The sequence below is a fragment of the Takifugu rubripes genome, chromosome 11, assembly GCF_901000725.2.
Source record: "Takifugu rubripes chromosome 11, fTakRub1.2, whole genome shotgun sequence".
In the NCBI taxonomy this organism is placed as follows: domain Eukaryota; kingdom Metazoa; phylum Chordata; class Actinopteri; order Tetraodontiformes; family Tetraodontidae; genus Takifugu; species Takifugu rubripes.
This window is the reverse complement of record NC_042295.1, coordinates 699508-712026: the sequence shown is the minus strand read 5'-3', so window position 1 is coordinate 712026 and position 12519 is coordinate 699508. Positions and strand designations below refer to the sequence as shown.

Genomic DNA, 12519 nt, shown 5'->3' with positions numbered 1-12519 from the left:
ACCAGGCGGAGGACCGATAATCTCACCTGGTGGGATCCACCTCAAAGCTGATGTGGTCCGGGGTGGTGATGACCGCTCTCAATAAGGGCTCCAGGAGCTTCTGCAGGTACGCTGCCCCATACACCTGCAACACAAGGCGGCAGCCGTGATTCCCTGTCTGTCCATCAGCGACGGCCACACTCCAGATTCCCACCTTGAAACAAAACGTCATGATTTTGCTGGCCAGGCTGTTCCCCCTGAATAGGGTCTGCATGGAATCAGCCAGCTCAACTTCTTTGGAGAACATGTTCCACAGGAGCTGATAGAGCAAGTGTCGGGAGTCAAACAGCGTCACCAGGACCCTGGCGAGCTCGTCCTGGAAACACAACACAGGTTTTCTCCACTGTACAGAGGTATACGCACAAATACAGGATGTAGTCGAAGCTCAGTGAGCAACACAACAGGCAGGGAGATCTCCAAGTGAGCTACATACCCACTGGGACCCTGGAACCACATTGGCCAGCGCCATGGCGATGGGCAGCTCCCCCTGATCTCCCATCATCGTGACCAGCTCCACCAGCCTTTCGAAGCGGTCCGCCAGCACCGTCTCCGCCAGCGTGTCAAACTCCGTCCCCTGCTGCAGGATCTTGGTCAGCACCTCCATGAAGGTGGCTCGGGTCTGGAGGTCCTTGTGGTAACCCAGACCTGCGGAAGAACACGCCGTCTCAGGTCAAAACCGCCCCGCGAACCCATCTGCATGGTTCAGCCGTCTCCAAAGTACCGATGGAGTGCATGAGCCCGCTGTCCACGTTGGCATTGAGCAGGTTGGACATGGCCAAGACGGTGCAGTGGCGCAGGGAGGCCAGGCGGCGGGACATCCCTCGCTTCCGCCCGCCCACAGCTTGGCCTTCGTCCTCCACCTCGCTGCAGTCGTTGAGCAGGTTCATGAAGAGCGTAAAGTACCTGTAGGACCACAAACAGGCCCCAGAACGTGAAGACTGACGCTGCTACAGAGGAATTAACCGGCTGTTGGGCTGCTCTTAAACCAGACTCGTGTGTGACTTAGTACACGATAAATATAAATCATCATTCCAACACGTCATCCGTCCGTTTGGCACGACGCCCCAGTGACGGACACTTTACTTCTGACCACATTTGACCCTCAATTTCCTGGCAAGAGTTCCACCAAATTAAAAATGAAAATCAAATCACAATCAGTCACAAAACGAGCCGCCAGATTTCAAGCTTTGCCGAGACGAGAGCAAACAGTTCTTACTTGAGGAACAGCTGAGACTTTGCCTCCATCAGCTCCACTCCGTCGCCCTCCTCCGGCTGGAGAGGAAGACCAGCTAACAGAGACACGACGGCCTCCATGCTGGCCTGATCCAGGTCCCTGCACACACACACACACACACACACACACACACACACACACACACACAGGGTGAGGCAGAGCCCTCACAGTTGTTCTCAAGCGCGTCGACAGGACTGAGCTCCACCTGGTCAGACACTTGATGTCATCGTCAGCGGCCTGGTTCGACGTTCCCATCACCCAGTCTGTGAGGTACTCCACCATCTTGTTCCTAAACCACAGAGGAAGACGCCGGTAAACATCCGCCTCATCTCACCACCGCCATCGTCGGGGGCGTCACTGACCTGAACTTCATTTCCTGGCAGAAGGACAGGTCGTCTCGTCTCTCCATCATCACCTCAACCAGCTGGCACAGTTTGGTTTTGATCTGGATGGCATGGACCATGTTTCCCAGGATGCGCACATACCTGAAAAGGCACCAAAGCTCAAGTCTTTGTTATGACAGTGGAAGAACACCACAAAACCACGTTTTTTCCTGCTGAAAACAGGTAATTGGGTATGAAAGAGTGTTGATTCTGGTCCAACTCTCATTTTAGTTCGTTGTTTTAGCTTATTTTAGTCAAAGTATTTCAATTTGGCGTATTTTGAATTAAAAATCTGCTGCCCTCTATGGGTTGAAACCCGCTATTACATTCAAAGTTAAGAGGGACGAGGGCAACTTTGGCCTCGAACCCCTGGCAACAGAATGGGTTTTTCTGGGGTGTCTTCTCTACGATGGCACAGTGTGGAGCTTCCACTTGAGGGGAACCCTTGCAACGATGGGCCGATGAAGATATAGTCCCTGTGTGGGTAAAGTGGCCCATGAAACGGGTGGAACTGACCTTGAGCATCCTGGGTTAGGGTCAGACAGAGAGCACAGAACACAGAAAGGCCTGCAGTACCTAATGAAGCTCAGTAAACACAACAAAAGAGGCTCCAGAGGTTTGGGTCCCACTTTGTTTACAGGTTGAGGAGTTGTAGTTTATATATGAGAGGAGTCAGAATCAGGCACCAACAGGCCACTTTTGAATTTCCAGCCGAGACACACATTAGTCCAAACTGAGGTGTATTTACATTAAAATATAGAAATGAAGAAAAAAATAAGGACTTGTCTCTTTCAGAAAAGCCCAGCAGTGATACTCCAGTGTTGTAATTCGACTCTGACAGGTAGGGGGCAGCGGGGAGCGCTCACCTGACCAGATTCAGCATCATGGTCTCGATACTGGCCTGGCCCAGGTGCTCAGAGCTGCCCTCCGTGTGGTTGTCCAACAGGTTCTTCATGATGGCGATCGTCTGCTCCACAAACTGAGTGTTGGTGTCGTTAATGGGAACCTGGAAACAGAAGAACGTGAGACTATTCCAGGACAAAACACACACACACTGACTGCACGTCTGCTTCCTGTCTTTAAGCTAATCCGTGATGTAGCCGAGACCCTAAAACATACCGGTCCCTGCGCGTCGAAGAACCTTCCGATGCTGTTCCTCAGCTTGTTGAACAGCATGGGGTAGAGGGCGGGGCTGAGCTCCAGGCCCAGCAGGTCCTTCACATTGGTGCGGATGTGGAGGCCGACCCGATCGTGGCCACACACCAGCAGAGAAAGCAGCCGGTCCAGAAAGCGGCCGACGGGGGTCTCGTTGGAGGCGGACGAGGAGAAGGAGGAAGCGGACACCAGAGGGTTGGACATGTCGCAGGGGCCCATGGAGATCATGGACTGCTTGCGTTCTGCTGAGGGGCCCATGGGGGGGCTGTAGGTAGCAGGACCGGGGGTGCTGCGCTGCTGGAGGCAAACTCCCCCCAGAGCACACAGGAAACCGGTCATGTTGATCCACTCCTGCTGTGGGGGGGCACAGACACACCAGTCTCACCTGAATCTTTCCCAAACAGCAAAACTAATGCTAACGAGGCTTGAACGGACAGATGGGAGGACTGGAGATGGGTTTAATCCTGGATCAGATGGACGGCTGGGGTGAAGACATCATCTCACATCGTCTTCACAGGGAGACTTACCTGCCCGTCATCCGCCTTGTTTTTTGGAGAGTTTAGAATCTGCTTGGTGGCCTGGTCCCATTTAGAATACGTCTCCTCCCAGGCCTGAGGATAGAACCAACAGTCATCGCAAAGGTGACAGGAAATGGATTGAAAAAGAGGAAGTTGTGACAGAAGAAAAGGCTACCTCAATGTTTCCAGGCGTGGGGTGCTCGATCCTCCTCAGCAAGGCCATCACCCTCTTCTGCAGGGTGGAGCGACCTGCATCCAGACCCAATAACGTGGTTAGCTAGAACATCACGAGCACCTCCGCGACTGACGAAGCCGTCAGAAGGCTGAAAACTGACCGGTTCCCATCATGTTGCTGACAGAGGCCAGCTCACTGAAGGTGGGGTAGTTGGGCAGGATGGTCTGGACGGGCACCTCGTCGGCGGCGCTGCGGATGTCCGCCTCCTCGCAGAGGTGTCGGAAACACGACATGGCCACCAGCACGGCCTCCGTGTCCGGACTCCACAGGAACATGTAGAGGCAAACCTCCAGCTTGGTCTGGGCCTGCCGACAGATGGGGATGCCGCCGCCCATGGTGGCCGACTCCTGGGGGGAGGGAGCAGCCGCGGGTTGGTGACAAGGCAAACCGCCATTTTGGCTTCGATATTGTGCCGACACATGCAGACTCTGGGTCCTGCACCTTGTTCTTGAGCAGAAACTTGTTCCTGCAGATGAGGATCTCCCTCAGCCACTTCAGGACGTCGGTCCCATTAACCATCTGCTGGCTGGTCAGGCGACGGCAGATGAGAAAGAGGACCTGCGAGCTGGATCGCAAGGTTTGTTAGAAGCTGGACCAAGCTGGTGGGAAGAGAGGGAAAGTCCTTCTGACCTCACAGGTTCAATACCTGATGTCCCAGAAGGTCTCGATGGGAAGATCAGGATTCCACAGCTCGATGGTCTCCGGCTGGTGCAGGACGAGCAGAGCCTGGAGACGACATGAAATATCTGCTGAGCCACCACGGAGGAGTCAGTTTAAAGCAGAAACCGCTGTAACAGTAGCTCCAAACGTCCCGAAGAGCTTCCCCACGTTAAGATCATTCCAAACAAACAAAGCTGCTATTTTAAAACACAGAAGGAGAAGCTGTTCTCAACCGGTGCCGCGATTTCAGCACAAAAGAGAAAATGGATCCCCGTTTCCCAGAAAACCTAAATAAGCGAGTGCGAGGAGGCGCTGACCTCCATGGCTTCCTGTGACAGCTGGGTGCTGTTGGTGAGCGGCACCAGCTGCACCAGGCCGGTGATGAGCTCCGCCGTGCTGCTCTGCATCTCCGGAGCCTGTTTCACCGGGTTCTGAAAGGCAGGAAAACACAAGAGGCCTTCTGGCGTTAGGACTCAGATAGGACGCAAAGGAGACGAGAAGTCGGCACCGGGGGGGGGGGGGCGGGACTCACGTGCAACATGAGTTTGGGGTCTGCGTGGATGAGTTTGACCAGCGCGAGCAGGAGGCACTTGTAGCTTCGAGTGTCAAGTTCTGTGGTTTTCTCTTTGAATTTAAGGCTGTTGGTCACTTTCCCTTTGAAGGTCAGACTCTGAACAAAGACGAGAAGCAGGATCACTCCCATCGCCTCCCCAACACCCAACACCTCTGTACCTCGTCACTACAGTGGCACCTCTGCTTACCAAATTCATTGCTTCCAGAACCTGAAAATTACGTAAGTAGAGACGCGTTTTCCATGTAAATGCACTAATCCGTTCCAAGCCCCCAAAATTGTTTTTATAAATCATAAAAATGCATCAAAACATGTAACAAATCCATGTTACAATTAGATGACCGCACAATAAATGTAGGAATTCAGCACAAGGCTTCTCCAGGAAAAAATGGAACTTTATTACAGGCTAATCTTACATTAGCCGTCATTAGCAACGAACATTAACACTTGTGGTAACATCGCCATCTAATGGACAAACATACAAACACCCACAATAAATAAAAGTAAAACGAAGGCGACGCTGGGACACACACAAACGTGTACATATTGACGTCCCTCCTAGCCAATGGGATGGCAGGAAGATGCTAGGCGATAGCCAATGGGATGGCAGGAAGATGCTAGGCGATAGCCAATGGGATGACAGGAAGATGCTAGGCGATAGCCAATGGGATGACAGGAAGATCCTAGGCGATAGCCAATGGGATGACAGGAAGATGCTAGGCGATAGCCAATGGGATGGCAGGAAGATGCTAGGCGATAGCCAATGGGATGGCAGGAAGATGCTAGGCGATAGCCAATGGGATGGCAGGAAGATGCTAGGCGATAGCCAATGGCAGAGCAGCTACTAGCATGTTTACGTTCGCTAAACTCCGCGAGCTGCGAGTAGCAACGCTAGCGTGTTTTTGCCTTTCGTATCCTGAAATTTCTTTCGTAAGAAGAGGAAATATTTTCCCGTGGAGACGCTTCGTAACCCGAATATTCCGCATGTAGAGACGTTCGTGAGCAGAGGTCCCGCTGTCGCGGTACTGACGCTCTTACCGTTGTCGGGCGCAATGGAGCGTGTGTGCCGGCGCCCTGGATGACCCGGTTCAGCGTGTCGGAGAACATAAAGCGGAGCTCTCCGGAGTAGCAGTACAGTGTGTCGATCTTTGGCCACCAGTCCAGGTGGGACTGAAAGGAGAGCAGCGAGGTGAGAAACGGAGCGAGCCCACGAGAACCGGCGGACGGTTCGGGCCCAGACGACCCCCCCCCCCCCCCCAGACTCACGTTAGTGATTATTCTGTGCAAAGAGTTGACCAGGACAAAGTGAAAGGTGGAGGGGGAGGATGAGGCCAGGCAGACCTGCGAGGACAACAGAAACCATTAGCAGACGTTAGCATGACACCCCCAGGAACAGAAGGGGGGGGGGCGTGAGGGCGCACCTTAAAGTGCTGGTTGTTGTGAGGATTGATGCGGAAACAGGAGACGAAGCAGTCCATCATGAGCTCCACGTCGGCGTTCTGGCTGCCCGTGCCCCTCCAGAAGGGTTTGGCGGGGTTGAAGAGCAAAGCCTGATGGGAACACAAGGGATCAGTGACAACCAGGGGGGCTTGAGGGGGGTTTCAGACTGAGTGGGGACGCGCTGCTCCAGCATCAGGTCCGTTACAGATGTGAGGACGAGTGAAAACACAGCTGAGATACTCGGGGGGGGGGGGGGGGGGGTCGGGTCCAGACCTTCAGGTCCATGACGATGGGCTGGACCAGGAGGAAGATGGTGGAGTGGTCCTCCCAGTTGATGTAGGTGGAAGCTTTGCAGAGCTTGACACAGGCGATGGCGGCGCTCTCCATCAGCTGTTTGCTGCCTCCCTGACCTGACAGAGCTTTACGCAAGCTGTCCAGGAACTGCTTCTGCAGACACAGCGGGGGGGGGGGGGGGGGTGTGAGGGTGTGTGAGAGAGTGTGTGTGTGTGGGGGGGGGGGTGTGAGGGTGTGTGTGAGAGTGTGTGTGTGGGGGGGGGGGGGGTGTGAGGGTGTGTGAGAGAGTGTGTGTGTGTGGGGGGGGGGGTGTGAGTGTGTGTGGGGGTGTGTGAGGGTGTGTGAGAGAGTGTGTGTGTGTGTGTGTGGGGGGGGGGTGTGTGAGGGTGTGTGAGAGAGTGTGTGTGTGTGTGTGTGTGTGTGTGTGGGCGGGGGGTGTGAGGGTGTGTGAGGGTGTGTGTGTGTGTGAGTGTGTGTGTGGGGGGGGGGGTGAGAGTGTGGGGGGGGGGGTGAGAGTGTGTGTGGGGGTGTGTGAGGGTGTGTGAGAGAGTGTGTGTGTGTGTGTGTGGGGGGGGGGTGTGTGAGGGTGTGTGAGAGAGTGTGTGTGTGTGTGTGTGTGTGTGTGGGCGGGGGGTGTGAGGGTGTGTGAGGGTGTGTGTGTGTGTGAGTGTGTGTGTGGGGGGGGGGGGGTGAGAGTGTGGGGGGGGGGGTGAGAGTGTGTGTGAGGGTGTGTGAGAGTGTGTGTGTGTGTGTGTGTGTGAGGGGGGGGGGGTGTGAGTGTGTGTGGGGGTGTGTGAGGGTGTGTGAGAGAGTGTGTGTGTGTGTGTGTGGGGGGGGGGTGTGTGAGGGTGTGTGAGAGAGTGTGTGTGTGTGTGTGTGTGTGTGTGGGCGGGGGGTGTGAGGGTGTGTGAGGGTGTGTGTGTGTGTGAGTGTGTGTGTGGGGGGGGGGGGGGGGTGAGAGTGTGGGGGGGGGGGTGAGAGTGTGTGTGAGGGTGTGTGAGAGTGTGTGTGTGTGTGTGTGTGTGAGGGGGGGGTGTGAGTGTGTGTGAGGGTGTGTGTGAGTGTGTGGGGGGGGGGGTGTGAGGGTGTGTGTGTGTGTGAGCCTGTGTGTGTGTGTGTGAGCCTGTGTGTGTGTGAGCCTGTGTGTGTGTGAGCCTGTGTGTGTGTGTGTGAGCCTGTGTGTGTGTGTGTGAGCCTGTGTGTGTGTGTGCCCGTGTGTGTGAGCCTGTGTGTGTGTGAGCCCGTGTGTGTGTGTGTGGGGGGGGGGGGGGTGTGAGTGTGTGTGAGCCCGGGTGTGAGTGTGTGTGTGTGTGTGGCCGACCTTGTTGACCTTGCTGTCCTCTATCGTGTCCTTGGAGATGGTGTGTGTGATCTCGGGACAGAGGATGAGGAGGATGGTCTGCAGGGGCCACACGGCCGCCTTCCTCTTGGTGCTCTCGGCGAAGCTGTCCACCAGGTCGAACAGCTTCTCTGCTGCTTCTAAACACACCACAAAAGTGACAGGAACATCAGCGCATATGGACCGGAGACCCGTCCCGGGGGGGGGGGGGGGCGGTGCCGACCTGCCATATCCGCCTGGGGCCGCTGGTAGAGCATGGTGAACTCATCCGGGTAGTTCTCCACCCAGTTCCAGAAGGCCTGCAGAGAGAGACGTGCACGTGTGAGAGGCGGCCGTGCACGAGCAGGCCGGGGAGAGGAACCGGGCCGGGGAGAGGAACCGGGCCGGGGAGAGGAACCGGGCCGGGGAGAGGAACCGGGCCGAGGCCAACGCACCTTCTCTAAACTGTTGATGACGGCGAGCTGCGCCGGCTTCTTGAGAGCTCGGAACTTCAGGGCGGTTTCTGGAACAGACACGGCGTTAGAGGAGCGGGGGGGTGGGGGGGGCGGGGGGGAGGAGCCGAGCTGACCTTGCAGGAGCCTCTTCAGTTTGGAGCAGTCCACGTTGATGTACTGCATCAGCTCGATGTCGTGGACGTCCACGTTGTCCTCCGTGCACACCGTCAGCTCCTGTAACCTGCGGAGGCCAAGCGGATGTCAGACGGGCGCCGGCGCCGTGCCCCCACACCTCAAAGAGAGACCGCCACCTGGTGGAGATGCGGCTGAAGACGGCGTTGAAGTTGTTGCAGCTCAGCGAGAAGAGCACGGCGGAGGCGGAGGCCCGCAGCTCGGCGGCGTACTGGTGGCCCTCGCGGTACGTGTGGATGAAGTGGCAGATCTCCGGCAGCAGCTGCTTGACCAGCATGGTCTCGTCCAGACGCAAGCAGTCCTTGGATTGCTGAGGAGGACAAAGGGAAGATCTACCACTGTCGGGGGGCGGGGCTAAACCCACTCTGTCGGGGGCGGGGCTAAACCCACTCTGTCGGGGGGCGGGGCTACGGCAGCAGGCAGACTCACCCCAGCCAGACACTTCTCCAGGGTGTCCAGGATGATGAGCTGGGAGAGGTAGAGGTTCTTCTCCGAGGCTTCTCCGAATATCCGCTTCACGGCAGCAACGGGCCACGGGAAGGTCGCGTGGTTCCGGTCGATCCAGGAAGAAACACACGGGAAAGGAAACACGGAGGGGTTGTGGCTTCACTTAGTCGGAACTTATTTTAGAATCACGAGCAGAACTCATCGGCGTCGCCTGAATCTGATGGAACAAATCTGCATCCACCCGGAGTGGAATGAGCGGAGATCAGCCGCTCCAAGAATTCCCAAAACTCGGCTGTAACTGGGTTTGATTTATGTTGTCAATGACACCCGACGCTCCGTGCGTGGGGTGAGGAAAGGCGCTTTGGTTGGGTTGGGATGGGATGGGATGGGATGGGATGGGTTGGGTTGGGATGGGTTGGGATGGGTTGGGTTGGGTCGGGTCGGGATGGGATGGGTTGGGTCGGGATGGGATGGGATGGGTTGGGATGGGATGGGATGGGTTGGGATGGGATGGGTTGGGTCGGGATGGGATGGGATGGGTTGGGATGGGATGGGATGGGTTGGGATGGGGATGGGATGGGATGGGATGGGATGGGATGGGATGGGATGGGATGGGATGGGATGGGATGGGATGGGTTGGGTTGGGATGGGATGGGATGGGTTGGGTTGGGATGGGATGGGTTGGGTTGGGATGGGATGGGTTGGGTCAGGTTGGGTCAGGTTGGGATGGGTTGGGTTGAGTTGGGTTGGGTCGGGGCTGAAGAGTGCAGCCGTCTGACCTGCTGACCTTTGGGAGTTCTTGGGTAAATGTGCCTGATTTAGGATTCTGGTGCTGAGCAAAGTGGAGGATCGACCCGCCCTCACCGGCGGCGCCGCACTCACCATGTTGTTGACATTTTTGAGGATGGTGGTGAGGCCGCTGATGACCAGGGAGAACTTGTACTTGGAGATGTTGATCAGACACTCCTTGTTGTGCTCTGTGCTCACTTTGGTGTGTGTGTTCTGGTGTCCAACCTTAATGGGAAGCTGGAGAGGAAGGAATGACATTAAATAACCAACGGAACCCTCCTCCACACGCCACAAATGTCTCCAAATGTCCAAAATGGTGTCCGAGCAGTGACATCATGACAGGACGGCTCACGCCTGCGCTCGCCGCCTGCTCTGAGCGCTCTTTGTTTCACACAAATATGTGTGTTGTCTGGCTCCGGGGCTCACAAACACACCAGTGTCCAGTTCACTGGTGGCCCAGTTCACCGGGAAGAGGATTAAAACCTCAATAATCTAAAAACCAACCGAGCCCAGCGACGTTTCATCCAGCTACTAATGACATCAGTTCATCTGGTACGACTGTTAGCTGCCATAATGACGCCAAGTCATTTAAACCTCTTAAAAAATAAGATGAATATTTCACTAATCAACCAGCGTCTCCGTCTAAAAGAGAAAAACCTTATTAATTAAGTCTTAATGACGATTCATTTAAAGTGATACGATCCTTTCTGAGGGAAATCCCCCTGAACGTCACATTAGTTCCGACGTCCTTTTAGCATCATGCTAATACTTAGCACAAACGTCCTGTGGTTTTAAAGAAAAATACACTGAACAAAGCTCACTCAACTAACAAAGTATGTAAAGTTACAGCTTAATCGAGGATTAATTATTTACATTAATATTTACATCTTCTGCACCGTGACAGGAGCAAGTCAAAACCCTTCATTGGGGAAAAGACCCTTAAAGGTTCCGGGTCCGGCCGGTCCGGGGGCTTTGGTCCGGCCTCGGTGGTCCCCTGACTCTGTATCTGGGGCCTCTGAGCCCAAACTCAGCCTTGGTGCAGCCACTTAGGGCCCGTTTCAGGGTCTGCAGCTTTAAATGCTAATAGGGGAGGGGGCGTGGCAGGTGGAGGTTGGGGGCGTGGCTTTGGATTACCTGCGCCCCAGGTAGGACTGTGGCAGCTCAGCCCATGGGCCGGCCAAAGCGGAGAAGGTGGATGGAAGCTTTCCCCACATGACGACACACGGGGAAGTTTCCTGATCGGCACACCTGAGCCCCTCGTTCCGGGCCACCTGGGGGGCCACAGGCAGGCTCGGGGGGGGGGGGGGCTCCCATTAATGCCACACAAATGTTCAAAGTGAACACTTCAAGCCATGGGACCTTGAAAGATTAGATTTAGCTTTAATCTGACCAATTAGGGGTCAAAAGTGATGGGCCGGAGAGCTCAAGTTTCAAAGCCGGAGCGGAGTTCCACACATTCCAGGCTCCTGGGTGAGCAGCCTCGCGGTTCTGGTTCTGGTTCTGCTGGAGCCCTGGACCGTCACCGAACATCTAGGCGGGTATTTGAGGCCGCGCTCGTGCTGCAGGCGCCAACTATAAGGGTGAAATTAATTAGGCGACGCCTCAGATTCACCCAGTCAAAAATAGCTGCTGGTTCAGCGGCGCTAAAACCAAATAAAGTCGTTATTTGTTCGGCGGCCACGCAGCAAGAGGCTAATAAACGTGCTAATTCGCACCAAGCGAGGGCTGGTCGCCCGTGTCACGGCACGGCGATGACGTTTGGCGGATGGGCGGAGCTTCCATTGCTCAGGTGTTCACTCCCAGGGTCAGGACAGGATCACAGACGGTTATAGACGGTCTGTGACGCTTCCTGGGTCCTGTCGGTGCTGCAAGGAGCGTCACAAAGGTGGGAGCGAACACGGAGGCTCCAGCCAGGGGATAAAGGTGATGGGTCAGCATCTCCAAATGACCGAACATCACGGGGGTGTTAAACAGCCTAGAAAGTGGGTCTGCTTGGAGAAGGCAGCGCTAAGCTGCGGGATTAGAGTATCAGTGACCAAGAAGTGGATATAACACCTTAAGCCAACTGTAATAATCCAAACTGAGCCGCTAAAACCTCCAAAAACCCAGGATCTGTGACCACTAAACACCAAAGCTACACAATTACGAGTCTAAACACAGCGGAGTGACTTTGAGCAGGACTGGCGACACGGCTGAAGCCACCGACACGAAGCGGCCACGGGACCGAACCGCCCCGTTCCTGAGGACCGCGGACAGAAAAGCCAAGGTTCGGCGGCTCCAAACGGGCCGGGAAGCGGGCTCCGTGGAGGCTGATGTGCAGCCCCCAGGCTCGGACAGGTGTCCATCTGGATGCACCCTGCCAGCACACTCACATCTTATTTGTTTACACTCCATAGCCGGGCCTGCTAACGTTAGCCACATAGCTGGCATTAGAACGCCTCAGCGGGGCCATTTAACTGGCACACCAAAGCCCGGTTCGGACTCAAAAAAAAGGGAAAGCTGAGGCGCGTCGGGTCTCGGGCTGTTATTTGGTGTCTGAGCAGCAAATTGGCACAAATAGCAGCACGAATGTGGACGGGGAGTGCTAATTGGTGGTGGAGCGGGCGCTAGCGAAGGACCCGCTTCTTCAGTGTTGTGCAGCCGGGACAGAAATAGCGAGCGCATCCCGGTCGGGAAGCTCGTCTCGCTGGGAAAACCGTCCGAGCCCCGCCGCGTTTGGACAAAACGGCGCCGCGGCGTGGGCAGCGGAGAGCCGGGGCCTAAACCCAGCCCGGGAGTGCTACACCCAT

At 55.7% G+C, this 12519-nt stretch overlaps 1 protein-coding gene across 1 annotated transcript in view; it reads right to left on the bottom strand.

Annotated features, from left to right (window-relative positions):
- Nucleotides 1-12519, bottom strand: part of nf1a (neurofibromin 1a) — a 30079-nt gene that overhangs the window by 17274 nt on the left and 286 nt on the right. Inside the window, exons 2-28 of the mRNA XM_029843482.1 lie at nt 9824-9967; nt 8924-9007; nt 8614-8804; nt 8437-8543; nt 8303-8370; nt 8092-8167; nt 7851-8008; nt 6509-6682; nt 6217-6345; nt 6062-6136; nt 5834-5965; nt 4757-4894; nt 4542-4655; nt 4211-4290; nt 4006-4129; nt 3665-3911; nt 3505-3578; nt 3339-3422; nt 2776-3165; nt 2523-2662; nt 1636-1758; nt 1479-1562; nt 1256-1372; nt 761-942; nt 473-684; nt 194-355; nt 27-124 (exon numbers count right to left, since the gene is read on the bottom strand). Coding sequence (XP_029699342.1) covers nt 27-124; nt 194-355; nt 473-684; nt 761-942; nt 1256-1372; nt 1479-1562; nt 1636-1758; nt 2523-2662; nt 2776-3165; nt 3339-3422; nt 3505-3578; nt 3665-3911; nt 4006-4129; nt 4211-4290; nt 4542-4655; nt 4757-4894; nt 5834-5965; nt 6062-6136; nt 6217-6345; nt 6509-6682; nt 7851-8008; nt 8092-8167; nt 8303-8370; nt 8437-8543; nt 8614-8804; nt 8924-9007; nt 9824-9967 — 3707 coding nt within the window. The remainder of the gene's footprint in view (nt 1-26; nt 125-193; nt 356-472; nt 685-760; nt 943-1255; nt 1373-1478; nt 1563-1635; nt 1759-2522; nt 2663-2775; nt 3166-3338; nt 3423-3504; nt 3579-3664; nt 3912-4005; nt 4130-4210; nt 4291-4541; nt 4656-4756; nt 4895-5833; nt 5966-6061; nt 6137-6216; nt 6346-6508; nt 6683-7850; nt 8009-8091; nt 8168-8302; nt 8371-8436; nt 8544-8613; nt 8805-8923; nt 9008-9823; nt 9968-12519) is intronic.